Below are 26725 nucleotides of genomic sequence, written 5' to 3' on the forward strand. Positions count from 1 at the left end.
GGGACGCCAGATTCGCCGTAAGCGAGACCAGTGGCGGCACGCCGTTTTGCGCCCGCCATAACCACCAAGCTACGTTCGTTCCAGTAACCGATACCCCGCCAACATGAACGAAGACCTCGAAAATGAAATTGAGGCGATCAACTCCATCTATGGTGATGATACGCTAGTGGCGGTGGACCAAGGCGTCTATGTCTTGAATCTGCCCAAGCAAGACACCTCGTTTAGGGTCAAATTCCCTGAAGATTACCCAGATGCGCCACTAACCATTTTGGGGACCCAGAAGTCGGGGGAGAATGCTAGAAAGGGACAAGCTGCCTACGTTCTCGATGTATTCCGAGATGCAGTGGGGAGATTATTCCAGCCTGGCGAGGTCTGCCTTTACGATGTTGTTGAGGATGTAATATCACGTCTTGATTCCGCCAATGAGGATGAGTTGCTTGAAGCGGTTGACGACCTTAGTCTTGAGGATACCCCTGAACCGCCACTTGACGCCACCGGCGATGAAGCGCCCCCTTGGACGGTATCAGATGTCGTGGTGGAGCTCAAATCTGTCTTCGTTGCACGATGCGCACCAGTCACATCACCTGACCAAGCAAAGCAATATCTCCAGCATCTACTTGATTCGGACAAGAAGGTTGCAAAGGCGACCCACAACATTACTGCACACCGAATCAAAGGAGATAATGGCGCCACGTACCAAGACTGCGACGATGATGGGGAAAGTGCTGCAGGAGGCCGGCTGCTCCATCTCATGCAGCTCATGGACCTATGGAATGTCACAGTTGTTGTGACACGCTGGTACGGGGGACAGAAACTCGGCCCGGCTAGATTTGGCATAATTAACACTGTTGCTCGAGATGCATTTGTGAAAGGCGGCTTCGTCCATGAACAGGAACTAACGTCGGGCAAGAAGAGGGGAAAGCGATGAACTGAGATGGATTGAAGACGCCTCCAAACCTCCGACGCCGTGGTACTATGGGAACCGGCGAGGCCACTCAACGGCTGTCGACCCTGTCCTGGTTTACGGGTTCCACTAAGGGGGTGTTGGGTGGCCTTGAGCCGTGATCACATGAGCACCGAGCTAAAGTTTAGCCCAAAGCTCTGTTGAGGTCGCGAGATGAGTGGGCGTAACCCCCTTCCGGCGAATACTACAGGGTCTCTCACAAAGACCAGTATAATCAAACAAATTTGCCACTCTAGGCAACTGGCATACAACGAAGGCTGAAATAAATAATCCAAGTAAATACGTCTGTAGACTTTATCTATACATGTGAAATAATATAGGCGCTTGCCTCGGTGAATTATGAGGGCGGGTGGATTGACTGCTAAGCGCCCGGAGCGAAGCTTGGTGGAGCTACCCGCACACGAACCCTTTATCCCTTTTTAGCCACCCGCCATCTTAGGGATCCACCCAACCCTGGCTTCCCCAGATTCACCGCATCTCAACAAGAACCGCCAACGCCCCAACTCTCTACGATTCAATGCTGCGACATGCCTTCTTACTCACCCCGTGATGACGGCGTGTCCGATTGCGCAAACTCTACCGAAAACCCGTTCGTTAGATTCAGAAATATCGTCGATAACCACGTCGGGTCAGTGCTCCAGGGAATCATCGGCTTACCCACGATCCTCTCGCGAGCTCCCAACAGCGACAACGGTCGCTGGGCTGGATTAGAAGGCGATTCACACCGAACCCAAGGCGATTCGCGATGGCAAAATCCTCAGAGCGGCGCTGCTGGAAATACACCGGAGGAGGAGGTCGAAATTCCCGTTAAGAAGTTTCAATCACCAGGCGGCAATGATGCATTTGGGCCATCACACCACGATGAAGACGACTACGACCTCTTCTCTGCATTTGACGACTATATGATTGACCGTGTTAAGCGTTCTACTAAAGGACACCCCTGGCTAGAGCTTCAGCCCGGCGACAAATTCCGTTGGCGCTACGAATCATCCGCTCATGGAGTACAAGAGGGCATGCAACAGAGATTGCATGCTTGCCTTATAGATGCGCGGACAACCCGTGGGGGCGTAGAACCATCGGCATTTCCGCACAAGTCAGTGGTGCCTTATTTGCTGTTCTCGTCCTACTCGCCGCTAAATTTGACCGATATGCCGCCAGTGCGACCAAATGATGACCCTTGGGGGTGGGATAAAGATCAGTTTACTTATTGTGACGCTTTTGAGGACCTCTTACGAGACAGTGCTGGCAAGCCAATGCGAGATATATCGGGTACTCCGTTAGAAAGAATGATCGACTCAATCCACAAAATCAAACCCGACTGGCCAGGCTCGCGATATGGATTATTTCCCGGTGCCGTTACAAAAATGTCTCTCGCCGATATGGGCATGATGTGGATGGGATCTCTGGTGGACGAGAACATTTTGCAAGAGGATCCCATGTCTGTGCAAGTTCACTTCAACCCATGGTTTGGGGAAATACGTACAATGACGGCTTCGCCGATAGCAATGTTGCTTCGAACTTTCCAGTCACATATACATGAGTACGGACTTTCCCAATCACATTTAGAAGAGACAGAACAAGATATGTATGACCGGTTTTTCGCGCCTGGTTCAGAGCCGGCTGGGGATGGCAAGCGTGTCGGTGGCATCGTTCACCAGCTTTTAGCCAGACTAGAATCAGAAGGACAGGGTATTAGGGATGTTTTCGCCGGCGCCGATACCAGAAAGCGAAGTGAGGTATCCGAGCAACCCCCCTCGAACACCGCGCACGTTAAAAGCTCAAGGGCCAGTGGTCTCGGATCCCCCACAGAAGCGACGTCAACGAGTGTGCCTAGTAGCGAACGAGTGGTTTCCTCGTTGACATCCACAACGCAGCACACGGACGCAGACGGAACTGTGCGGACAACGATAGTCATCGAGAAACGCTTTGAAGATGGACGAAAATCGGTTTCGGAAACATCCCATGTCCAGGCACCGTCGGGGGGGAAACAAGTACGGAGAACGGGAGATGTGGGGCGGGTTGATGGCGAACCTGGTAAGGATAATGACAGAGGAGAAAGTGGGAAGAAAGGAGGGTGGTTCTGGAACTGAAATATTAGTATGAATCTAGGGGGTGCTGTAACCTATGGTCATTATGGAGGACTCTCCGCGGCGTTTGAAAGCGTTATGTAGCAAATTTTGAATAGGGTTATCTATATATGATACTGAAAATACGAACTATATGAACATATAAAACTATGATATGCATCTAATAATCTTCTCGTCCATATAAATTAACTCCGCAACCGGCCGCCCTGTTCTCATCTCCTTCCTGCAATCCAGTTTTATCCCGAGGAAGCTACGACTGAGCTTGCTTGGTAATCGGTATTTCCATAGTATACTGCGTGAAAGTTTTGAGGAAGCTGCGGCCGAGGTTGCTTGATAATCGTTCTTTCCATATATAGGGCTGAATATTGGCTCTCCAGCCTTGGACCTTAAGTCTAATTAATTGTCACTGGGGGCCTTTTTAGTCGCAATCATGGGCCAGCGCATTAAATGCGCTGTGATGGCCCGTTGAGGCTGAGCCTCAGACCCTCGAGCATCGAGCTTGTCATTCTTTTGGTTGCCTATGGTGTCGATAATGCAGAAACCCCGGACAGTTCGAATTACATATCGCACTGTGCACTGTCTCTGATATCTGGCTCCCTGATCCTGAACTAGTGTCTCTAAATAGTCTCTTAATAGTCCCTAGCTACTCACCCGACTTCGCGGTTCACTCCCTTGCCTTTCCGATCACTCCGATCATTATCCTGCGGCCCCAACAGCTGCCGCAAGCTGCCTTCTGCACTCGACATCGCCTTCTGGCGCATGAAGTCCTGCGGAGTGACAGGTTCATCGCTATTCTCAGAAGCTTTATTCCACGGCAGCCAGCTCGAGAAATTCGCAAGCACTGATGCCCTAGTCTCAGGCTGATCGATCGGCATCGCGAATTTCGTGTGAGGGGTAGCTGTTGATGCTTTCGGCACGTATGGCGGGGGTGCGATAGTTTCCGGAGGGGCGGGTGTTACGGATTCTCCTTGGATCTTCCGCTCGAGTGTATTGCTCGTTCGTGGAAGTAGAGGTTCGCTGACTAGAGATGATGGACTGGCACGGTGGGAACCAGCTTCACAACGCGATGCTTGCACGCTATCCATGACCATCGAAGCAAATGTTGTAGACTGTGAGCGCGCCTGCTTGTGCTTCTGTGTCGATTTCCCTCGACCATATCCGCTGCCGTTAACTTCGGACTGTTCTGCATCCGCATCCGCATCCGTAGCCTCATCAGCCCTACTACCTTCACCAATTAGTTTCCGGGCCTGCCTCCCTCTTACTTCTTCTGCGAGCGCTATTGCGCTTTTCTTCTTTGCCTTCTCTCCCTCGCTACTCCTGCTGCTTGAATAAATAGTTTCGAGAGTATCAAATGCTTTTGATTTCGGCCTCCTCGCCCCTCTTGCCCTTCCTGCAAGAGTAGTCCTGCCAACCTCTTCATCTCCTACGGGTCGTAGGAATGCTTCGCCTTCACCGTGAGGCGGCATGTGCACCTCGTACTGGTTGCTCAGGCTGTACCTGCTCCTCGCACAGATCTCGGCTATGCGATCCAAGTCATCTGCCACGGAACCTTGGATGCTATCCATAATTCCCTTAAACGTAAACGCCTCGACTGGGGGGAGCTCGGCCTTCGTCATCTTGTAGATTGACTTCTTGATCCGAGGCGACGACGGCTGTCGCGATGATGGGCGCGAGGAGGGAGAGGAGTAGGTCCTCACAATTACGGGCTGCGAGAACGTGGAATTACGCGCACTGGCAGACTTCGTGTATCGATGAGACGAAAACTCCGCATTCGCGGGATTGGGAAACCTCGACGGAGATCGCGGTGGCGTGGAAGCATGCAGTTGGTGGAGCACTGCGAATGGATGGTCAAGGCTTGGGGTATGTTCGCGTTGCGCAACCCCAGCGGCGCCTTCAACGAGAGATATCTCAGCCTTGGAGGAGCTAGAAATCAGGTGCGAATCGCCGCTCCAGAGATTCGCCTGGAAATTCAGTGGTAGCGACCGCCTCCGATGGTGGGAAGCCACCGAGGATCGCGTTGCTTTCATAGCCGTGCTGTTCTGGCTGCTTACTGCCGCGTGCGCCATTTGCGCCGAGTCAGAGCTCGAGTTTGTGACTGCCATTGTGCAGCGCCCCGGCGGTGCTCCAATATAATTCACATCCGGACAGGGAGACAAAGGATTGTTGAGAGATGGGCGGATGGGAGCACCTAAGTAATGCAAGATGTGCTGTTCTCGCACGGTGTAGATGTCAGGGTGGCAGGGATGAGGGGTCAGACAGCGGGGATTGGTCCAGCAACGTCATGAGTCTATGCGTGAGAGAACAAGCGGCCATTGATAGGGAGAATATAAAAAGTCGGAGAAGGGCGACGATTTGATGGGTTGAGGAGTTGTATGCAATATATCAATGTGGTCGGATATATACGAATCAACTTTGCATTTCTCCATATGTTTTGCCGTGTTTCATAAACCAACTTTTAAGCATGGTTAGGTCGCAAAGAGCCAATATAGATAGATCACGATGGTAAACTGCAATTGGGCATTACTTCTTGCAAAAATAGTAATAGACATCATAAGTATTTTCTCCTTTTGACTTTCAAATGTGATCAAACAATGCCGTCTTCTAGCCTTGCATTGCGTATATTTCGACATACTCATCGAAGGCCAGTCATAGCCTCACGTTTACAGATACGCAAGCGTATTATCTTCGTTGATTCTTCCAACTATCCCCAAGCTAGCCTCGCCGCCAACAACGGCAGGTCCTCTGGCAACAACCTTGGCATCGTCAACACAGTGTCACATCAATGGGGTCAAGCGAGCTTACCTCTCCTTGTATTTCTTCATCCGTCACCTTCCTATGTTTGGTGTCCTTCAACAACACCTCCACGCTGCTGACAGGGGCTCCGAAGTGCGAGTATTGTCCAGGCTCCTTAGGACCGGCTCGATAATCGTAAAACGAGGTCTGTGTCACTGCACCCGCAACCTTTGCTGCAGTTAAAGCATAGACGACCCGCGCACCTGTGAATATCCTCAAGTCATTCAACGCCAATGCGCTCAGTGGCGGTGAGTTGCCACCAGCCTGCTCAGAGACGAAAACGAAGCGCAGCTTTCCTGGAGTCGTTCCGATGGCTGGCTTCAGGCCGTCGTTGAGGCGTGAGAACATGGAGGCAACCGGCATCACACCGTTTTCGGTGAGCGTGCGGGTTTGGAACCAGTGGATCAGGTTATACACAACGTTCGACAGCTTGGCTGCGGTGTTGGCATGTACCTGAGCAAGCGTGTGTGCAGATGCTACGATGATAGTAGGGGCGACGCCACGGGTGGCGTTGCGAAGGTTAGTTTCACGGCTAGCGACTGAGTTGAGGGCCAGAGAAGCATTGTAATATAATGCGGCTAGGGTAAGGACGAGAGTGTAGTTCGAAGAAAGCGAGTCGGCTGGAAAAAAGAGGTCGGAGCGGCCGATTTTCTGGGTGGTGGGGATAGCAGAGATCTGGGCGGAGATAGCGGACACGAGATTGCCATGAGTGTATTCGACTAATTCCCCAGGCTCGTGAATCTCGGGAAACCAGAATGAAAGGACATTCTTTGGCGTGGTCTTGTCGAGTGGCGGAAGCTCAGCGGAAACGTTAGATTGCTCTTCGACAACCTCTTGCCATGTAGAAACGTGGATTGCACCGCCGGATCCTGTTGGGACCTCATCCCAGTCCAAGTGCTTGCTGCCCTCGTCGACCACCCAGATCAGGTTCTTTAATCCTGCATAGTCCTTGGTGACTGCATCGAATGGTAGATTTCCCACAGCTGTAACCAATGTATCCGCCTCGGAAACCTTTAGCATATCAGCAACAACATGCCCGGGTTGATCGTAGGGTAAGATGATGGGCGTTAAATCGTAGAATGTGCACGCGAAAAGCGCCGCCAGTAGTTCGATTGAGTTCGGTAGGTATATTGCCACACGGCTTCCTCCATGGTGCTTAAGATATTGTCCGATAATGTTGATTTGTTTCGAGACCTCATCTGTTTTACATTAGATTGGTGTAACCACCAGAATGAAAGCTTACCAAGATCGTGGTCAACGGTCTGCTCTGGGCCGACGATGGTAATAATGCGTCCCTTTTCGCCGGTAGGATTGCCCTCGGGATCAGTCCTCCCTCTAACAGCCTTCCTCCATACATCTCTCAGATCTCCATTGCGTCCCCTCGACCATTTGTTCTGTCCCGGATCTTTGACATTCAACCCAGTGTTTAATTCCATGCCATGGGGCGAAGAATGAGACCTGTACACAGACGACTCTCCCGGATTTCGAACTGGTGAAGGTTGCGCCTGGCGCGACAATAGCATAGGGTGGGTATCAGGATCTCGTCCCCAGACCGTGAGGACCGTAGCAAATATGATAAGGCCGCCGACGAGGCTGGTGGAGTAAACATCCCAATCGCTGAAGATGCGGGTGACAAGCTCGTCCGTCGCGAGCAGCATATTATCAAAGGTTACCATCTTGCCGGTTATGAGTTTGAGCTGGGCAACAAACGTTGAGAAGAACGGAGTTTGAGAATCTCGTCGAGCTTGGTAGTCTACGTGGCAGGGCCCGACTCCCCGAAGGCGGATATGGGTGGCAGAATTGATTAGCGTTGCAAGGGGGGGGCCTTTGAATCTCACGAGCCATAACAAAACAAAGCCTCAAGCATTCCAGATGGGTGACAACTGATCAACGACAATAATGATAATCTAGACGAAGTACTAACCACGCAGGAATTCGACTTGAACGCCCCGAGGAGACGCCCGACTAACCGAATTGAAAGGTATTTGGCTGTCGCCACGCAATGTCAAGACCATCGTAACTGACAAGCCATAGCAACATAAATCAACGGCCTCACCCCAATGCAGTAGACTGGAAACTCGAGACGAAACACCCGTGCAATAGAAACTCTTGAGGCGTCATCATGTCAGCCCCTGTCATGAAGCTTTCAACTCCCTCGAAAGCCCCGTCAACACCAACTGCGCAAACAACACCATCCACGCCCCAAACAGGAACATGGCAACATCCACGCTTCGCTGAAATCGCGCGCCGCCAAAACGCCACGACCTTCTCCGACCGCAATGTCCGCTCCGTGGTCTACAACGTCGGGAGTCTACTCTTCTGCTGGATTGGCGAGAACTTCATTCAATCAAAGTAAGCCGACCCCATTGTCCCCTGCCGCCGCTATGAACAAACCACTGACCCGCTCACCTCCAGACTCCCATCCATAATCGACCTCACCTCCAGCCTCCAACCCTACCCCCAATACATCTACAACCTCCTCCGCCTCCTCTTCCTAGCCAACATCCTCATCGCCATCCTCCCCCTCCTCCGCCCCAAAGACACCCTCGCCGACATCCCCCTCACCCCAGCGCAACGCTCCCTCCTCGGCCTCCCCGCCTCCTCCACCCCCCCAACCCCCGGCTCAACCTACATCACTCCCCCCCGCTACGCGCGCTCCCCCGCGCCCCGCAACTCCGGCTCGAACACCAGCTCCCCGATCTCCGGCAGCCCGTTGAGCGGTCGCAATAGTCCGATAAACGGCACCGAGGGAGGGAGAGGGAGCCCGTTCAACCCGAATGCGAGCCCGTTGCTTCATAAGACGTTCAATAATCAGAGGAGGGATAGCTATGGGAGCCCGAGTCCGCTTGGGAGAGTTGGAGGGGCGGAGCCGGGGACGCCGAGTCCGAGTGGTGCGGGGAAGGCGAGCGTGGGGTTGAATAGCAAGTGGTTGTATGAGAAGGGACGGAGGACTAGCCAGGGCGGGTCTGGTGGGCGATTGTTCAATAAGTTGGATTAGTGGGTGCGGTGCGGATTAATGGAAGCTTGAGTTTGAGACGCGGGCGGAGGATGGGTGCACTGGCGTATATGATTTTGCCATTTTAGAGTTTTGGTGCATGGCTTTGGTCGCCACGGCGGCCAGGAGTTTTTGTGTAGAAACACGATCGATGACACACGTTAAAAAACTACATGCGTATCCGTGCACTTGGATCTTGTGGCCCTTTGAAGTAATGTTTGACTCGTTTGTACAATTCTGCGTGCTTCTAGTTTACACTCTATGCAATGACCTGTAGACACTGTATATATATATATAGGAAAGTGAAGGATATCTCTCTTATACCGTTTATAGTATTTCCCCAATCCCTTCTATAATGCAATAATGCCGCAAAATCAGATACGCTCTCCATCGCCAGATCCAGTTTGGCGACGCGGCAAATGATTCCAAAAAAACGCCTTCCCTATTCCTCCCAGATATAACCCCACCCCTCCACCCCCATCCTGCGCTGCAACCTCCTCCCCTTCTTCTTCCCCTTCGACTTCTCCGACGGCTCAAGCGGCTCCTGACTCTGCTTCCCCTTCGCATCACCCTTCCACGTCCCAGCAAGCTCCTGGTCCGTATAATACTCCTCCTCCATCTCCAACCTCCCATTCATCTCATCGAGCGATCCACCAGCCGACAACCCCTCAGGCGTCCACATCTGAACCACCCTATCCGAGCTCCCCGTATCCCTCTCAGACATCTGCGTCCTCTGCAGAGCAAGACCAACAGCATCGAGCTCCTCACCCGCATCGAAGAACCCGCCCTGCTTCCCACGGCCCTCCATATACGACACCGCCTCCTGCAACCCCGCAGCCTGGCCATCTTGTGTCCACACCGCCTTACTCAGCTCCCTCACACCCGCAACGATAGTCTCGGCATTCTCCCACGGCAGACCCGGCAGTCCCTTGCGGCGCGAGATATGCACCACGCGATGCCTCGTCTCCGCCCACACCGGACTCTTAAAGCTCCCCGAGTCGCCAAGCGCGCCCTCAAACGCAGTGATAGCTATCGGGCACCCACCACCACTCGGTGCCGTCCTCTCAGCAGCCTCCTTCCTCACCTCTGCGTCCGCGCCGCTCCAGAGCCGCAGCGCGGCTTCGGGGCCAGGCAGCCACGCGAGCTGGAGGATGGTTGTTATTTCCGCCTTGGTGAGGGTGTGGTTTGGGGATATGCGCTCGAGGCCGAGGAGGGTGAGGGAGAGCATGCCGGTGGGGGAGTCGCAGAGGGCGTAGGCGAGGGTTAGGGTCAGGTCGCCGGAGAGGTGGCTTTTGGAGAGGCGTGTTGCTTCGTCGGTGGTGGAGAAGACGGGGCGCTTGAGGAGGGAGGGGCCGGTGCCTTGGCGGTCGAGGACGGGTCGACGGGGGGTGTGGTCGAGGGGCTCGGAGACGGTGGTGGCGTCCAGTTCGGCGGGGCTGGGGGGTGCGATGCTGGGTTGGTCGGAGGGACGGCGGGTTGAGGCTGCCCAGTCTGCAGCGGTGTAGCCGAATATGGAAGCGTGGAAGAACTTGGCGAAGGAGTACTTTAGGTAGCCTAGTGGTGCCGATGTTGGACTCGGACTTAGGACTGCGGGATCGATGATGTGCATTCCGAGGCAATTTGAGCTGTACCTCTCGGCGATGAGACGGGGGAGGTGATAGTCGATGTTCGCGGGGCTGGCTGCCGCAGAGCCGGTGCCAGTGGCCAAGTACTGGTTATAACCTAGTATCGACATGAGGTGGTTGAAGATGTAGGCCGTTGAGGCGAGGAGCGGGTCGTTCGGCGAGGTATTGAATGGGTCGCTGAAACCGAGGCCGGGAAGCGAGGGAACGACGAGGTCGTATGCTTGGCCTCCATCTGCCGGTGAGTGGAGGGCGGCGAAGATTGGTGAGAATGAAAGGTTTGTGAATGGAAATGAGGGGAGGAGTAGCAGCGGGATAGCATTGGCGGACCGCGACTTGATGTGGATGAAGTGAATGCGGAGTGGCTTCTTGTTCTCAGCCCCGGGAGGAGTAATAGAGACGCGGAATTGCGGGAGGGTATCATTGAATAACTGTTCTTGTCTGCGCCAATCGTATGTTTCGAGCCTGCCAGTTTTGTTAGGACCTCTGTAATCGGGGGGGTATATAAAGGGTTGAGGTTGTCATGGCGTACCAGTAGTCTACCAATGGCTCAATGATGGACTTGGGCGTGCCCATCTCCCATTCCCTCCCCTTCTCAAGCGTGAGATGATGCGGCAACCGCGTAACCTCAAGCTTCTTCCTCGTGAGCTCGAGATATTTTGACGATACCTAACATCCGCTGTCAGCATATTCCAACCACCTTCTTGGCCAGCTTGCCCGGCAACTCAGGTACTAGAGAGCAGTAAAGTTACTTACATGGGCCCTATAAGTTCTAACCTCCTCGGGAGATCCTCCAACCTTTACAAAACTGTCATCCATGTTGGGTAATTGCGTATTCCATATAAAAAATCGACAAAGGCGTACGTATGGTATGGTAAGGAAGGTGAACAAACGCCGCAGGAGCTCACATGGAATTATCTGTTTCCAAGTATTTCGACAAGCCGCCGTTTTATTTCCCAACGTAGAGCTACTAAAATGGTGGCGAGGATGGGGCCGATATGGTGCCTTGGAGAGGTCAGGAAGTCGCGCATCTGTGCCAATCCGCGACAATCTACGGAGCAACGAGGCCAATCTTATCTCTACTTGCCATTGTGGATGGGCGTTCCCCACCATTCGGCATAAACTAAATCAGCTCCGAGCGAGCTAAACTTGAAGAGGTTAGGGGTAATTGACTCGGGACCCCTCAACGACGTCACAGGGAACAGGGGGTTATGTACTGTAGCCCTAGGGGCCCTGGTTCTCCACTGAGGTACTTATAATAGTACTTACGACTCTGTGTTGGAGCATGTACCTATTCCCAGAAGATAGAGCTCGGAAAGTACTCCGTAGGGTCTACGGCACCAGATTCACCACTCGAAACACAAAACGCTACTATCATGACTTATTTATCTCATAACTGCGACTTATGTTCCGCTCATGTACTTCCTCGCCCAGTCCACCTCGGTTTCCCATCCCATGAACGCCAGCGCTGAAACGACAGGTACTGAAGGAAACCCAGCTCTGCACAGATAGACAATAAACCCCTCATTCACCCCTTCAGACCACCGCACTTCTAGGCGACGCCGCCCTCGCCCCCATTCCCATCCCCGCCCTGCGATGATCCCCTGTTATTACCCGCCTGCTGTGCATTCCCCGTAGTCCCTCCCACCGCCAGCTGCCCTACCCTCCCTAGATTCATGCTGCCGATGCGCGACACGATGTTGCTCCCCAGGGCATCAACCGCGCCTCTCGGGCTCGCCAAACTCGGTCCTTGCGCTGCGGTCTCCTGGACGCGGAAGAGGCGCATTGACGTCCCGTTCCATACGCCTACTGTCCCCTTGCTGACCTGCATCTCGCTGACGTACACGAAGCTCCATAGGAGGGACTCGTACCAGCCCAGGCTCAGGGGTGACCACTCGAAGGACTGGACGCGGATGGCGCTGGGCTCGATGCCGTGCGGCTGTGAGTCTTGAATGATGCGCAGGATGGATGTGCTTCCTTCTGTACCGGAGCCCGTGCGTGGGAGCAGCGGGGTAACTTGGTCGATGATGTTGAGGATCGTGTGGAGCGGTAGGATTGGGAGCCAGGACTCGATCCACTGTGCGGACGGTTCGAATTGGCCGTTGGCGTTTTGGGTTGGTCCGCCGAGGCTGGTTATGCTGTTTTGGCGGGAGAATGTGGGAGTGCCTGCTGGTCTTTTGCCGCGGGCTTTTTCAGACATACCGCGGACCTGGGTTGGGACCGCGTCATCCATATCGGATGTTATGGATGACGCACGCGAGGGCTGGTAAGTGGGCGTAGAGTATGATGGTGTCATAGCATGGCCATCGTCGGTCTCGGGGTCATCGTCGTCGTCGTCTCCGATGGCAAATGTGTTCTCTTCCTCGGGCACATTTTGCTGAGAGGGGCGACGGTGCTGAGCTGTAGTTGGGCTCTGAATGCTGTCCATGGAAAACCTAGGTAACTCGCCGTCGTTTGTTGGATCTCCGCTTTCATTTGCCTCCTTGCGGCGCTGGTTTTGCCGCTCAATTTCGGCCTGCCCACCTTCCAGCGTGAAAGACCGTAAGGCTTGAAAGCGTTTCCTGTTCCGGATAATGGAATAGATGAAGCTTGGATTTTCTGTTTGGTCAGCTGTCGTTCTTAAAGGGTATAAGGATATATCACGTACTATGATATTGGTGCTCAATAATTGCATTCATCGACTCTAGCAACGATTGTAAGAGTTCATGGTTACTTTCGTTTGCGAGGAGGAATGAAGGCGCGGACATGGATGCAAATAAATGCTGGAGTTTCGAAGTCGTGATGGCGTTAATGGTAACAAGATAACCTGAAATGTTCGCGATGACTGCTAAAAGCGCAGGATAGACCGCTGATAGCTTGCCTTGACTCGTGGTGATAATTGAGTAGATAGACTGTATCACAAAATCCGAGTATGATCCATTGAAAGATTGGATCCTGATACTCTGCGGCAATGTACCCTGAGCTAGGAATTTCTTGTTCAGGCTGGTACCGAAGTTCGGCTCCACGCTCAAGGTCTGTAATAAGAAGGCGCACATCTTCACTACTCCTTGCTTCGCTGGATCTAACTTGTATTGGACAATGTAGAATATTAACAATATCACAAAGTCGTGTGAGCGATCCGTATCGATGATAAAAGACCGGAACCGCTTGTTGCATTGAGTGATTTCCCAGAACAACTAAGAAAATTAGTAAATATTCAGCCCCCTTGATATATGTTACATACCATGATTATTTCCGGTGCGCACTTGGTTGATGCATGGCTTCCAGGCAGGTATGAGGTGTTTGCAACGATAGGCTGGTTTAATATCCTCGTCATACCATCTACCATAAACTGGAAATCCTGAGGTCTATGGAGGCGCCCGAGGCTACAGAAGGTTAGCGCATGAGCATTCGACACCGGATAAGGCACTCACAAATGGCGATAGTAATTCTTTTGAAGGTTCGACAGTCCAGCCTCAGGCACGGGATAAACCAATGCAACAAGAAGAAACTGGATAGCGTAGGTGACAAGTATCTGCTTGGGATCTTTGAAGACCATGTGATTGTATGGAACTGTCCAACTTGCCGGGTTATATTTTAAGGTCTGTATAGGTTAAAATGTGTACACTGTAGGACGTGAAGCTAAACTTACAGTGTTGAGCAAAGAACAAAGCACTGACAGGACAACCTGCTTGTCAGCGCAAGTTGTGATATATGTAATTGCTTTGATTCCGACCACTGGCAGCATGTTTGCGCTCATATACATCGACTTAGATGTCAAAGTAAGTAACAGCCGCAAGATCTCGCAGCGGTTGCTTTCAAACTCCTTGCTCGTCCCAACGGGTGTGTTGCAACCGACCCCGCTCTGCCATATCGCGTATGAAACCTTGTTCTTGCCTGTCGCCGGAATCGTGAACCCGCCGAAGAACAGAAGGTCGATGAGAGTGTCGATCAACTCTTCAGCAAGTGGTTTGGCATCTTCGTATTTCTCATCCTCGGATAATGCCTTGTTCGGCGGCTGAGACGCCTCGGTATCGTCGAACAGCACATGTGGCGATATGGAAGCCTTCCTCGTCAGCTTCTTTCGCGGACCCCAAAATATCCTATCTTCCCATTCATGCAAACTGTCGGACTCGTATAAATATGGTAGAATTCGAGTGAGGACCCGCACGCAGTTGAGGGCGTCTTGTTCTGGAGCGATTTCTGGATCTGGAAAGCTTGGATGGTTCCGTAGCATGGAAAGCTGTGTGACGGTGACCACCATTAGAGTTTCTAGGTTTTCTTTGGCGTCATCTCTGGTCCGGCGGACGTCGGCTGGAGAAAAAAGATTGAAGACATCTTCAGCGCTTTCAGGAAGTTCCCAAAACTGCCAACTATTAGCTGAGAGTAACCTTGGTGTGTATGATGATAGCTCACAGAAGTCCAGTAGGGGTCATCAGCAGCAATATTTCGCTCTTCGGAGAGCTTAAATATGCCTTTCTTGAAGACAAGCTTCGAGTCAGAGGCGCCCATGATGGTGGTTTCTGAGATTCATCGATGTGGTGGTTGGCAGCGAGGAACCCCATATTGAGGCCATTCGATTGACCGGGGTTCTCGCCTCGGAGCCACCTTTCTCCGCAAATGGACAGGTCCAGGTTCACATCAAGCTTGTAGATCACGATATTCCCCATTTAGATTTAGTTTGAATAGGATGTTAAGCTTCAATTTACTAGCTTTTACAATGACTGTATTTATAAAAAAATCCGTGGAATTGTACGTTTAATTCAATATTGTAAAAGCCTTGCCTATGAATGAGTTGTCATGTGATCTGCAGTTGACTTGGCCCTCTCGAGATGGAAACCTCAACAACACATTCTTGGCAAGTTCATGCCATCATAATCGCCTGCAATGTTAGGGAAAGAAGCCAGAATCTAGTATACACTATCTTACTCGTCAAACGTTCATCCCTATGTCCATTTCTAAGAAAAGCGCCTTCTCTTGCGACCAGTGCAGGAAGAGAAAGGTAAGATGTGGCGGGGAACAACCTTCCTGCAAGCGCTGTGTCGCACGAGAAGACACATGTGAATATAAATTACCTCCAACACTATCATATACCCAAAAGTTGGAAAGCAGAATCGAGGAATTGGAGCGCCTAGTGTCACAGCTACAAATACCGCCAGCGAAGGAGGCCAGTGGGTCCCCGCAACCTGGATCTTCTAAACCGAGAAGTGGGCTTCCACCGGTCTCCTTTGAAGGTTTGAAATTTGATAACCAGGGATCCATTACTTATCATGGGGCAACAGGGTTTTTCCATTTACCGAATGCTACGTCGGACAAGCCATCCACTGGTATTGAGTCAGATGACCCGTCAGCAAGCCTTGATGGCGAACGCATAAGGCAGAAGCTCGTCAGCAATGCATGGCACCAACGAGCTTTGGAGACCTTTGCAAAAACGCCGGTGAGAACCTATCCAACAAGTTACATGCGGGAAGGATAACTAAACAGTTACAGGAACCGTTTCAGTTTTTGCTCAAAACCCACTGGTGTTGGATTCAACCTCTGTTCAACTTTGTATATAGGCCGGCTTTCACACGTATTTATCTTCCCAAAATCTTACCAACGGTGGCTAATACAGAAAAAGGTGATATGGAGGTCTCGGGCCCGTATTATTCGCATGCATTGCTAAATACTATGCTATCGCATTCTATTCGTTGGTGTAAAAAGAGCCAGATTAGTCACTTGCTTGTGCCATATGAGGATGGCGAAGTATTCTCTCGACAGGCACGCACCTTACTTTTTGATGGGTTGAGAACTGGCCAAAGCAGCATTCCTACAGTCCAAACTCTTCTCTTGTTAAGCGCACAAGAATGTAGCTATGGCAATCGTACCCAGGCGTGGTTGTACAGTGGCATGGCATTTAGGCTGATCGAGGATCTCGGTATCTGCATTGATGGCCAAAAATATGCCGGGTCAGTACAGCTATCAGATGAAGATATTGAGATTAGGCGACGTGTTTTCTGGAGCTGCTACTTTTGGGATAAGATGATCAGTCTCTATCTTGGCAGGTCCCCGACGTTGCAGCATTCGAACGTTAGCCCGCCTCAAATCATGTGTCAGTACCCCTCCGCAGTTGTGTTACTATTGCTTATACGTGCTTGCAGTGGATGATTCGGCAGAAACCGAGCTTTGGAGCCCGCATGGTATTGTATATTCCGAAGGCATGGAATACGCACCTACACAGGCTCATTCTATATCCTGCTTCGTGAGAATGTGCCAACTCTCCGAAATATTCAATCAGATCCTCATACACATATATGACCCGCTGCAAGAAAACTGCGAAGACGAGATTCAGACTTGTATCATGGTTGAAGGCGAGGCTCTGAAATTGTGGTGGAAAGAACTCCCAAATTTTCTCAGGATCGATCCCAGAGAAATGCCACTTCAGTGCCCGCCTAGCCATATTGTCACTCTGAAGTATGTCGCATGTACTGTAATTAAATGTGGTACCGTGTGCTAACGAATCCTAGTTGCTTATACCATACCTTTACGATTCTTCTTTATCGGCCAATGCTATTTCAACGCTCGGATGTCACCGACCAAAAGCCAGAGCCGAATCATCTAGTGGAGTGTATTTCGTCTGCCACTTCAATTATTGCGATCTTCGACTTATTTTGCAAAACGTTTGGAGACAACTATTGTATTCTCTCACTGTCTTACAGTGTTTATACGGCAGCATCGATATTCTTGCTCCAAATTCAAGCTGGGATGTCGCGGGATGAACAGACCTTAGCACGGCTGAAGTTCTCTATATACTCCCTCGAACGGGTAAAATCAACTAACCCAGGTAGGCATTCTCCATGCTTTATGTTGCCCCAGCTTACAGATTCGTATAGTAATTACCAGTGCATTGGACTTAATTACCAAAGCACTCTCCAGATTAGACATCGACCTATCAGGACTTGCCATCCAAAGTCTTGCCCCTACAGGTTATACCCCGCCTGTCCAGGGTGAATTCCTCCCTCTTGTAGCCGACTCGGTGCCAATTGTACCGCAGGTAGGAGCAGATGGCAATTTGCAGGATGCATACGTTTACAATTTCAATCCTGACAACTTCGAGGTGACAAAGGAGGTGCTGGAAGCCTTTTCATCTCTGGAGCCCATCGATGCGACAGTGTCGCGATTGTGGTAATAGGGCTATTAAAACAATGACGAATGCCAATAATTGTCCTGGCATGCTTGTCAAAGGCTCTGGCGGCCCAAGAATAGAGTTCACACATCATCACTATGCCACTTTCGGACACGCTGATACATGCTGCAATAACCTGCTATCTTTGCATCGTGTTGGCCTTGGGTATGTCTCGCCTTTCTAAATTTTATCATTAATCGCTCGGCTGTGGTCAGCTCTCTCGTGGTTATTATCACAAATCATCTGCTGCCTCGTGTAAGTTCTATTTTTCATTGCTAACTGACCACAGATCCTCAGCATTATATTTAAAAATCCTCTCTATCAGGGTATTATCATCGCCGCACCACTCCACCACACTTTCCACAAATGGCTTGATGTCCAATCCCTCATATCGTGTATGCGGCCAATCGGATGCAAACACTATCTGGTTCGGCGCAACTCTCAGCAGCTCTTTCGCCATAGGCTCCAAATCCAGATGTCCAGCATCTGGGCTCAGCCGATATGGTGCAGACATTTTCAAATATGTACTTCCTTGCGATAGAAGGTTGACGAGCGACGTAAATCCCGGGAGGGAGTATGGGTCACCAGCGACTGGATATCCAAAAGTACCGGATAGCGTTGGGCATCCAAAATGATCCAAGCAAACCTTCACTCCTAATTTCGGAACAACGGTCTCCAATACAGTCGCCGTATTGAGCGGGACATAAAGCTGCAACACCCAGCCATATGGGCGTATTATGTCCGCATATTGTTGCAAGGTGGCCGTGAGCTCAACTGGATCCATCTGCTGGCTCACAGATTGCAGGTTGATTCTGACTCCTCGGACCCCTATCCTCTGCCACACATCGAGAGTTAAAGAATTGATTGATTTCGGGTCGAATGTTACAACAGCGCGCCCATTTTGAGGGCCAATCCTGCGTAAGGCGTCGAGCATGCACGAGTTATCGTTGCCATAAATTGATGGCTGAACAAGGACGATCTTATAGATACCCAGTGTTGACTCGAATGTTAAGGCGTCTGATAGAAGATGAGGTTGGGGGGTATATTGTGCCCCTTCGGCGAGAGGATATTGCGTTGGGTCGACTACGTGCATATGGCTGTCCCATGATTTGTGGGGGATCTTTTGAAGGAGTAATTCTCGAATAGAAGCTTTCTGTGTCGGGCGCGAGCCGGTCCAGTATTGTCTCCAAGATGATGCTCTGGCTAGAAAGAAAATAGGACGCATAAAGCGCCTCATGATGGATCTGGCTAGGCCAATCACAGATATGATCATTCTCTGCACAATCCTTTAAGAGATATTATATAGAGTATAGACGAGATAAAAAAGTTCGTAAAGGAGGCTCGACGAGAATTCGCGTGGCTACGGCATCACCAAGTCTTGTAAAAAATGCGAATATGAAGAGAAAAGAGAATTATAAATATATACCCAATTAGTGCACCGGATAGATGACTCCGTAATGCGTAATTGCGTGTCCTCGGCATGATAAGATACCACTAGCTACGTTGTGGTCAAAAATACGATTTTGTTAGGTCGGTAACGTGTTGAAGTCGTTTGCCGCCGCGTTTGCCATCGGAAGTTGACCGAGAGCACAAACTTGTGGGGTTTGTGCAACGTGTGCACGGTCTCGGCGGCCAACTTCCGAGGGGAGACTCCCTCCATCACCCGACTTCACTCCTGTCAGCTTCATGGCAGAGCCTACACTGCTGGTGTCAGGTTAATATTTCTGGGCAACTTCACTCTGGTGCCGAATCCGGGAAGATATAACGGATACCACGCGAAGCTCACGTTTTCCCCCCGCAAAATCCGCAATGAACGTTGGGTCACGACTACCCCACATATAACAGTTGAATAAAGCTGGGGTTGCTTCCCCAACTTTTGCTATTACAGTTTTGGCACATTCGTTTCACATTGCTGCTTATTTACTGAGGGGCCATGTTTGACATCAATCCGTACTATGTATTCACCATTCTGGTGATTGCATCAGGAAGTATTCCGAAAGGTACGGCATACCCGAATCTTTGCCGCTACAGCCACTAACTATATTATATAGGATACGACGAAGGAGGGTTTAGTGCCTCTGTTGGATTGAAGTCATTCAAGAATGATTATGGGCTGGTACCCTCGCTCTGGAAAAACGACCCATCAGGCCTCGCAGACCGCAAAGCCAACATATCATCGTTTGGCGTTCTTGGTGCGGCGTTCGGCTCCTTAATCGCCCTTGCTCTCACCGACAGACTGGGTCGATTACGATGCTGGCAACTGTTTGTTGTACTATGGGCTAGCGGTATCTTCATGCAGGTCTTTTCGTCTGGTATTGTTGGCTTCATGCTATTTGCCAGGATTTGGGGAGGGTTGGGGTCCGGAGGACTTACCGTCGTTGCACCCCTGTATCTCTCCGAGATTGCTCCTGCAAAGACCAGAGGAATTATTGTCAGCATGTATATGGTGCTGCTTCTCACATTCCTGTCGATTGGTAGGTCCACCCGAAGCCTGATGGTACGACAACACCACTAACTATAACCAGGCTTCTTCATTAATTATGCTGTGAACGGCACTATGCCCGTCGGTGCTGCTCAATATCGCCTTGTCCAGGCTATACCGCTCATTCCTGTTGGAATTGCTTTCATATGTTCGTTTTTCCTGTCCGATACGCCTCGATGGCTAGCATCCAAAGACCGTGGCCAGGAGGCTCTTGCGGTTCTTGAACGTCTTCGCCACTCTGATAAAAGCGACCCTGCTTTGTCCCTGGAATATGAAGAAATCCAGCAGCAAATACAGCTGAGACAGCAAAACCTTGCTGGAGTCCCAATATGGACAATTTTCAAAGAGGTTGCTACGATATCGACTTATCGCAAACGTTTCTTACTGGGCGCTGCTATGCAAACTGTTGCACAGTGGAGCGGAGGAAACGGAATTACTTATTATATTCCCGAGGTACGTTTTAACGTGTCCATGGGTGATATCTGCTAACAATTAAATTAGATTTTCACCTACGCAGGCGTAGTTGGAACCAATACCTCTCTAATCACCTCGGGGGCATACGGCATTGTGAAGCTTGTGTTTACAATGGTGTTTACCTGGGGTCTTGTCGATGTATTTGGACGCCGCCGATGCATGCTTACTGGCCTCGGACTTCAATGCATTACCCACATCTACATGTCAATATACATGTCCATCTTCGCGGACTCCGGCAACAAGTCAGCATCCGATGCAGCCATCGCCTCGGTATTCATCTACGCTGTTGGATGGTCAATCGGTCTCTGCACAGTGCAGTACCTCTATGGCACGGAAATATACCCCACGCGCATTCGCAGCGTGTGCTATGCAACAAACATGGCCCTGCACTGGTTCTTCCAATTTGCCGTGGTGCGCGTAACGCCAAATATGTTCGTGAGCCTTGATGTTTGGGGCGCGTATATTTTCTGGGCGATAGTCTGCGCTGTTGGATTCGTCCTGCTTGGTATTTGGGCCCCTGAAACAAAGGGGATTCCAATGGAAAGAATGGAGGAGCTGTTTGACGGCCCCTGGTGGATGGGCTGGCGTGCTAAGGTCGATTTGTCAGAGGTCGGCGTGGAGAACCATGCAAGAAATGAAAAGGAGAAGCTTGCCAATAGAGATAGAGAAGTTGTAGGTTAGATTTCATGTGGGAGTGATAATAGCTATATTTTTAATAAATTTTTAATATTTCTATCTAAATCCTCTTGCCCTTCGCAATTACGATCCTCAAGTGGTTCCGGGTTCGCTGTTGATAAGTACGCGCTGGCCATGCTTGGAACTCCGCCGTTTCGGAGGAACCTATCCCTCATTCAGAAGGAGCAAGTCTTGGCATAAATGGATAATCGATTAAGCTTTATAAGTTGGAAATAGCTAAATGATATGATGCCCAATAGCAAGCTACACTGTTGTGTTCGAAATATGATCAGACCAAATTCATATCATAGGAACCGAACCATGTGTCGTTCGTAGCTGACCCTTCCATCCCATGCATTCCGAAATCGAACACAACGTTTGCTAGCAATTCCAAGAGCTTGCTTCAATTCTGCCGTCTACCAAAAGTATCTAATGGTGGCGTCGAGCGGGCTGGGAATAATCCAATTCGTCAATCTGTCCGTCAAGGAGATGCCACGTCGGCGAAGGATCAGCGGCGAACAAACTCGCACCCCGCTCGTATAGCTCATGCCAAAACAAGACGACTCCGTATAAATGAATACCAAGCAAGCAAAGCTAGACAGGCACTGAAAGGTACCCAGGGTGGTGAAGACCGAAGTATAATAGCTACGAGCGGCGGGCAGCCAATCCCTGACGACATGGTCGTGGTAGAGCAATCGATATTGCCTAGTCCCGTACGTGAATTTTGGGTATTTGATCATAGTGGTCTCTATCTTGTCTGTTACGATTCTTCCACGTGGAAAATTCATGATAAACATGTCTATATCTGTGGTAAGTATCGGGTTCCAGTCGCGCCCAACCAATCAGTCTGAGCAACCTCATCCTTCAACAAATACCTTATGTACTCCGTTTCAAAAAGGATCCTAGCCTTTGTTCGATGTGCCGAGTCAAGGGTTACAGACGGAACATTGGAGAAACGACAATTTATCTTTCCTTCTCTAAAGATTGTGACAAAGTTGGTAAAAGGGCTTATTCATGGCGAAGATTCGAACCCAGGAATCTACAAAGCCGGTGGCGTGGGAGCCGATGTCCAGACAGTCTCCCTTGGACACTCACTCCAGACTCCCAAAGACCCCGAGCATCTACCTCCCAAAAACTTCTGGCAGGCGTTTGGCGATCAACTCAGAGTCATACCTAAATTCTTTGGATCTGACCCCTCCAAGTTTGGCGCGCGGGTGACCATTGCGTCGATGAGTATCGCGATGATGGCTTCTTAGTTAACAAAAACCTGAACAAATGTCATTACTAATACATTAGTAATGCTTTATAAATGAATTAGAGTCGTACCTTTATTTGACTCTAGTAGAAATGTAGCAAATATAACCTCGTTAATCTTAGAAGCTTTAACCCTCTTAAAGGTCATGTTAATCTTCCCTTTTCAATAACACTTTAGCTACCTCTATATAGAAGCATACTACCATGAAGTTATCTTCGTTAAGGATTAAATCTTTAATGTACTATAATGCATTAGTAATGTATCATCAAACACGCAGGTTTTTTTTGGGCAGCGAGCCATGGGGGGTAGCGAGAATTTGCCTTGGGATGAACCCAACGACTGCCAGCGCCCGTGTTCACCTTGATAACAAATCTAGGCACAACCGTGCTAGCAACAGTCGCGGTATTCATTAACTGGTATATTGTTGGACAGAAGACTGCCGGAATTATCGTTTTTCTCTTTCTTTTTCTTATGGTCTACTTCTACTTCCTTGTCAAGTATCCTAGATTTCTGGTCGCTATTGCTTCAGGGGCTATCACCCACGTACTAATCGTCGGTATGTACTACAACTTTCCGTTTCGGGGAATTTAACACCGTCGTAAATTACCTCTGATACTAATTGAGATATAGAGTATGAATTACAGGTCCGTGTGGATTGTAGAAAGGCAGCAACTGCGACGGGCCAGGCATTTTATGAGATATATTTGTTAGCCCCCTATCGGCTTCTTGCCCCCCCCCCAACATAGATCAGAAGCTAATGCTTAATTAAATTGCAGTATTATCAACTACCTTTGCAGTAATTAGTTTCGCATTGTTGCCTACATATTCACTAACTTCCCTGTGCCAATTACGGAAGGTTTTGTTCTTCGCAGAGACTTGGGGACTTCATTATTCCTAGGCTGCGCACTACTCGCTCAATACTCGGCTCACTCGCTCAGTGGGTTACTCAGCTGGGTGAGTAGCTGAACCTTTTACTCGACTCGGTGAGTGAGGTCAATACTCAGTTACTCTGTAAAAACCCGGTGAGTACTCGGCTATCACGTGTAAGATTTATGCATCATGTGAACAGTCCCTCATACGATTAATACTGTTTTATGGTTAAGTTAAAGTATTACATCTATTAGCATCACTCTCGCCATCTCTAGTAAGCTGTGAGAACGAATCATGTATATTCCTCTATCTAAGTACCATGATTATCAGAAGATTATTAGAACGCTATTATCTATTATATATGCTTAAGAACATCCCTCCACCTTGCTTGATGAGGCCGGCCAGACCTACTAATACCTAAAGTATTTATAGGGTCTTGATGAGGATCCTCGACTGAGCGGAACGAGCTATGAGTCAAGATAACTGTGTATAGAACTTGTTCATAAAATGTCTCTTGTGTGAGAATATGATCTTATTATAGGTATTAACCTACATAATTCTGGTAATAATCTGGTAATCCTTACTTGTTGAGGTTGCATTTGATTGATTCGCATTTGATAGAGACTATCCTTCCCATCTGTGACTTCTTTTTGCAAATGTCTGATGCAAGATGTGTTGCCATAGACTTTGGGCCAGCAGACTTGATTGCAGGATGCGTAAGGGCCTTCGAACAATAAGTACAAATAACACATGGTTCTCCAGAAAGCCGGTCTGCTCCTTGGTGATAACTTCTCCAGTATTGAGAACTCCAGTTGGTTGAATCCCATGCAATCTTCATAAGGAGTTTTGTAGTATGATCTGAGTGTTGTTCATACCATCGTGATAGCTTCCACCACTCAATGAATATATCGTGTGTATCCTTAGTCCATTTGACGAATTGGTTTAACTTGCCAATATATTCAAGGCCTGCAGGGACTTTGTAAGGATGCCTGTCCCTCAGTGATGGAAAGGATCTGAGTCGGGCAGGTTACGGTCACATGATAAGAGTTAAGGCAGGTTAGCTGAGTCAGACCCGTTTCGGGTACTTAAGGAGATTGACCCAACGGGGGTTCCTCTCTTCATCTTTTTTGTATCCTTCGTAGTAGACCTATAGGATAGCATCCGTTTAGCCTCTGACTCGCACTCTCATATGCTATTACTGTGAGCTGGGTGCCCTGTGTCCTTACAGACTTAATTTAATGAGGATAGTCGTTGAGAAGACGGAAAAGAGTCTGAGAATACTGTCAGAATCAAACAACTCTGAGTATTGAGATGGCATTTGGCAAATTGCTCGATTATCAGAAGGTTACCAGAAGTCTGGCTACGATGAAGTACTTAAATACCTGGTTTTCCAACGCGAAAGGTACTCCAGCGCTATAACTTTAGCAACTCAAGTTCTCCTCTACTCTAGCTCCAGGAACAACATATCCTGTGCAGCTGATACCTTAGCCCACTTTTCCTTATCAAACTTCTTAGAGTAGACAAGTAAGAACGCCTCTTTGAAGCTAGAACTATGAGTGGATATTTGCAACCATCCATTGTCGACAAAATTGTAAGACTTTGGGTACCACTGCACAGGTCCTGGTAATTAGGCCCACTTTCCAAACTGCCTGCTCGTACAAACAGAAATATTTATGTGGTGGGATAACCTCATGAAAAGTGCTATAATAAACAATTAGTATTGCCAGAAGATTGCTAGGATGATCAGAGACGTACCCTTCCTCTACATCAACCCACGGCATATACTCAAAGAGACGCTCAGGCTTCTTTCTCAGCTTTCCAGCCTTTCTCGTATATGAGTGGATACAGCTATCCCAGAAATGTTGCCACTTGCGGAAATTGGACTCTTCATGGGCCTATCAACTATTAGTATCACCAGAAGATTACCAGATTATGAGGTAGCATACATCAATGTGCGCTTGAGTTAAGAGAGCCTGGGTGCTAGTGATCTCTTCATCGGAAAGCTCATCCGGTAGAACAGCCTCGTCATTTAAAATATCTCGCGCTGTAACATAAGCTCCAACTCCAAATCGTCTTCAACCTCAGTATCCTCCCATTCGCTGTTATGATTGTCATCGATTGGAATACTTGAGATACCCTCAAATGCAGCAAGCTCAGACAGAAGTTGTTTGGGCGGAGTAGATGGTGGGGCTTGTGGAGAAGAAGAGGCGCTAATATTCTTGACTTTCTGATTCGCAATGCAAGATGCATGGGTACCCTTCTCAGTCCTGTTTATAGTTAGATTGAGGCTACCAGAGATTACCAGTAGGAACTTACCGAACACGAATACGCTCAACCTTCAATTCATTCTGTAGACATGTCTTGTCTTCAGTAGAGGCAGCGATATACTTTGCAGACTTATATAACTTCTTTAAGTAGTAGCTCAGATCAGCATGGTCAGCCTTGAGTGCTAAGTGAACAGCCTTCTCATATTCAGTAAGGTTGGAGACGCGGTGGTGAGCTTTGATAGTATTCACATTAGTGGAGAGTTCTTCAGGTGCCTTGCGTTTCGCCATACTAAACACGTGATTAGCAGAAGATCGCCAGAAGTTCTGGCTATAGAATCAAGATAATAAACTTACTTGAAGTCCTAGTGAAGAGGTGAAGGCGCAAAAGGGAAGAAGAATGTGTAGATTGGAGGGAGTAACCAAGGAAGGTGGTTCTAAGGTCGTGGTTATTTTAAAGTTGCAAATAAAAATATTCGTGAAGGAATATTCACCTACAAAGAATTATTGTTCCAAAAGCAACACCACAACATGCACCTTCATATAAAACACATACCTTTCAACCTCTACCTCTTTTCTATACTCTTCTTCTGCAATATTCTTCCTACAAACTCACTGTAAGTACACATATCTTTTGATCTACTTCTTTGTCTTGTGTTTACTTCACTAACTCACCTTGATATTAGCAAATGGCTCGTACCAAGCAAACTGCTAGGAGATCAACTAGTGGCACAGCACCAAGGATGCCACTTGGATTACGAGCTGGCTCTGGGCTTGGTGGAAAGGGAAAGGAAAAGGCCGTGGGCACAGCAAGAAAAGCTCCAGTTCGCTCATCTCAAGCTAGCAACAATCATGCTCAGAAGGCCACGCGCCGCGCAAAGTCTGGTAAGAGGATTACCAGAGGATTCCAGAGGATTACCAGAGGATTACCAGAACTCTCTAATAAACATATAGGCACCAAGGCTCTCCGCGATATCAGAAGACAGCAACTCAATACTAGCCTAATTATCCCAAAGCTCCCATTCCAACGTCTTGTTAGGGAAATTGCAGAAGACTTCAAGTCCAATCTTCGCTTCCAGCAATCTGCTATCCTAGCTCTT

At 49.4% G+C, this 26725-nt stretch overlaps 11 protein-coding genes across 11 annotated transcripts; 5 read left to right on the forward strand and 6 right to left on the reverse strand.

Annotated features, from left to right (window-relative positions):
• Positions 1-87: 87 nt before the first annotated feature.
• On the forward strand, positions 88-1418 carry YIH1 (eIF2 kinase Gcn2p negative regulator). Its single transcript, XM_024472394.1, has one exon. It carries the CDS (start codon positions 104-106, stop codon positions 926-928), a length of 825 nt encoding a protein of 274 aa, XP_024319979.1. The 5' UTR covers positions 88-103; the 3' UTR covers positions 929-1418.
• VC83_08852 (uncharacterized protein) lies at positions 1419-3210 on the forward strand. Its single transcript, XM_024472395.1, has one exon. It carries the CDS (start codon positions 1492-1494, stop codon positions 3052-3054), a length of 1563 nt encoding a protein of 520 aa, XP_024319977.1. The 5' UTR covers positions 1419-1491; the 3' UTR covers positions 3055-3210.
• A 488-nt stretch (positions 3211-3698) lies between these two features.
• On the reverse strand, positions 3699-5153 carry VC83_08853 (uncharacterized protein; the record flags this gene model as incomplete). The annotated part of the gene is made up of 1 exon (XM_024472396.1): positions 3699-5153. The coding sequence occupies one exon, from the start codon at positions 5151-5153 to the stop codon at positions 3699-3701; it is 1455 nt and encodes a 484-aa protein (XP_024319978.1).
• A 437-nt stretch (positions 5154-5590) lies between these two features.
• Positions 5591-7576, reverse strand: VC83_08854 (uncharacterized protein). Its single transcript, XM_024472397.1, has 3 exons — positions 7088-7576; positions 5854-7043; positions 5591-5804 (listed from the first exon to the last, which is right to left on the reverse strand). Exons 1-3 carry the CDS (start codon positions 7518-7520, stop codon positions 5712-5714), a joined length of 1716 nt encoding a protein of 571 aa, XP_024319970.1. The 5' UTR covers positions 7521-7576; the 3' UTR covers positions 5591-5711.
• Positions 7577-7707: 131 nt separating this feature from the next.
• Positions 7708-9025, forward strand: VC83_08855 (uncharacterized protein). Its single transcript, XM_024472398.1, has 3 exons — positions 7708-7825; positions 7879-8196; positions 8260-9025. The coding sequence occupies exons 2-3, from the start codon at positions 7967-7969 to the stop codon at positions 8840-8842; spliced, it is 813 nt and encodes a 270-aa protein (XP_024319971.1). The 5' UTR covers positions 7708-7825; positions 7879-7966; the 3' UTR covers positions 8843-9025.
• An 18-nt stretch (positions 9026-9043) lies between these two features.
• Positions 9044-11400, reverse strand: VC83_08856 (uncharacterized protein). The gene is made up of 3 exons (XM_024472399.1): positions 11218-11400; positions 10994-11130; positions 9044-10926 (listed from the first exon to the last, which is right to left on the reverse strand). Exons 1-3 carry the CDS (start codon positions 11278-11280, stop codon positions 9282-9284), a joined length of 1845 nt encoding a protein of 614 aa, XP_024319969.1. The 5' UTR covers positions 11281-11400; the 3' UTR covers positions 9044-9281.
• Positions 11401-11759: 359 nt separating this feature from the next.
• Positions 11760-14979, reverse strand: VC83_08857 (uncharacterized protein). Its single transcript, XM_024472400.1, has 6 exons — positions 14857-14979; positions 14093-14806; positions 13875-14044; positions 13685-13826; positions 13109-13637; positions 11760-13059 (listed from the first exon to the last, which is right to left on the reverse strand). The coding sequence occupies exons 1-6, from the start codon at positions 14950-14952 to the stop codon at positions 12014-12016; spliced, it is 2697 nt and encodes an 898-aa protein (XP_024319961.1). The 5' UTR covers positions 14953-14979; the 3' UTR covers positions 11760-12013.
• A 282-nt stretch (positions 14980-15261) lies between these two features.
• Positions 15262-19108, forward strand: VC83_08858 (uncharacterized protein). Its single transcript, XM_024472401.1, has 7 exons — positions 15262-15877; positions 15931-16012; positions 16061-16531; positions 16581-16893; positions 16947-17263; positions 17313-17770; positions 17895-19108. The coding sequence occupies exons 1-6, from the start codon at positions 15389-15391 to the stop codon at positions 17606-17608; spliced, it is 1968 nt and encodes a 655-aa protein (XP_024319975.1). The 5' UTR covers positions 15262-15388; the 3' UTR covers positions 17609-17770; positions 17895-19108.
• Positions 17868-18944, reverse strand: VC83_08859 (uncharacterized protein; the record flags this gene model as incomplete). Its single annotated transcript, XM_024472402.1, has 1 exon — positions 17868-18944. The coding sequence occupies exon 1, from the start codon at positions 18876-18878 to the stop codon at positions 17868-17870; it is 1011 nt and encodes a 336-aa protein (XP_024319976.1). The 5' UTR covers positions 18879-18944.
• Positions 19109-19277: 169 nt separating the features above from the next.
• On the forward strand, positions 19278-21256 carry VC83_08860 (uncharacterized protein). The gene is made up of 4 exons (XM_024472403.1): positions 19278-19605; positions 19657-20079; positions 20131-20540; positions 20589-21256. Exons 1-4 carry the CDS (start codon positions 19539-19541, stop codon positions 21240-21242), a joined length of 1554 nt encoding a protein of 517 aa, XP_024319933.1. The 5' UTR covers positions 19278-19538; the 3' UTR covers positions 21243-21256.
• Positions 21257-24802: 3546 nt separating this feature from the next.
• VC83_08861 (uncharacterized protein) lies at positions 24803-26492 on the reverse strand (the record flags this gene model as incomplete). The annotated part of the gene is made up of 5 exons (XM_024472404.1): positions 25678-26492; positions 25498-25628; positions 25308-25405; positions 25117-25256; positions 24803-24905 (listed from the first exon to the last, which is right to left on the reverse strand). Exons 1-5 carry the CDS (start codon positions 25914-25916, stop codon positions 24803-24805), a joined length of 711 nt encoding a protein of 236 aa, XP_024319932.1. The 5' UTR covers positions 25917-26492.
• Between the last annotated feature and the right edge of the window lie 233 nt (positions 26493-26725).

The sequence above is a fragment of the Pseudogymnoascus destructans genome (genome assembly GCF_001641265.1).
Source record: "Pseudogymnoascus destructans isolate 20631-21 unplaced genomic scaffold scaffold_32, whole genome shotgun sequence".
Classification (NCBI taxonomy): domain Eukaryota; kingdom Fungi; phylum Ascomycota; class Leotiomycetes; order Thelebolales; family Thelebolaceae; genus Pseudogymnoascus; species Pseudogymnoascus destructans.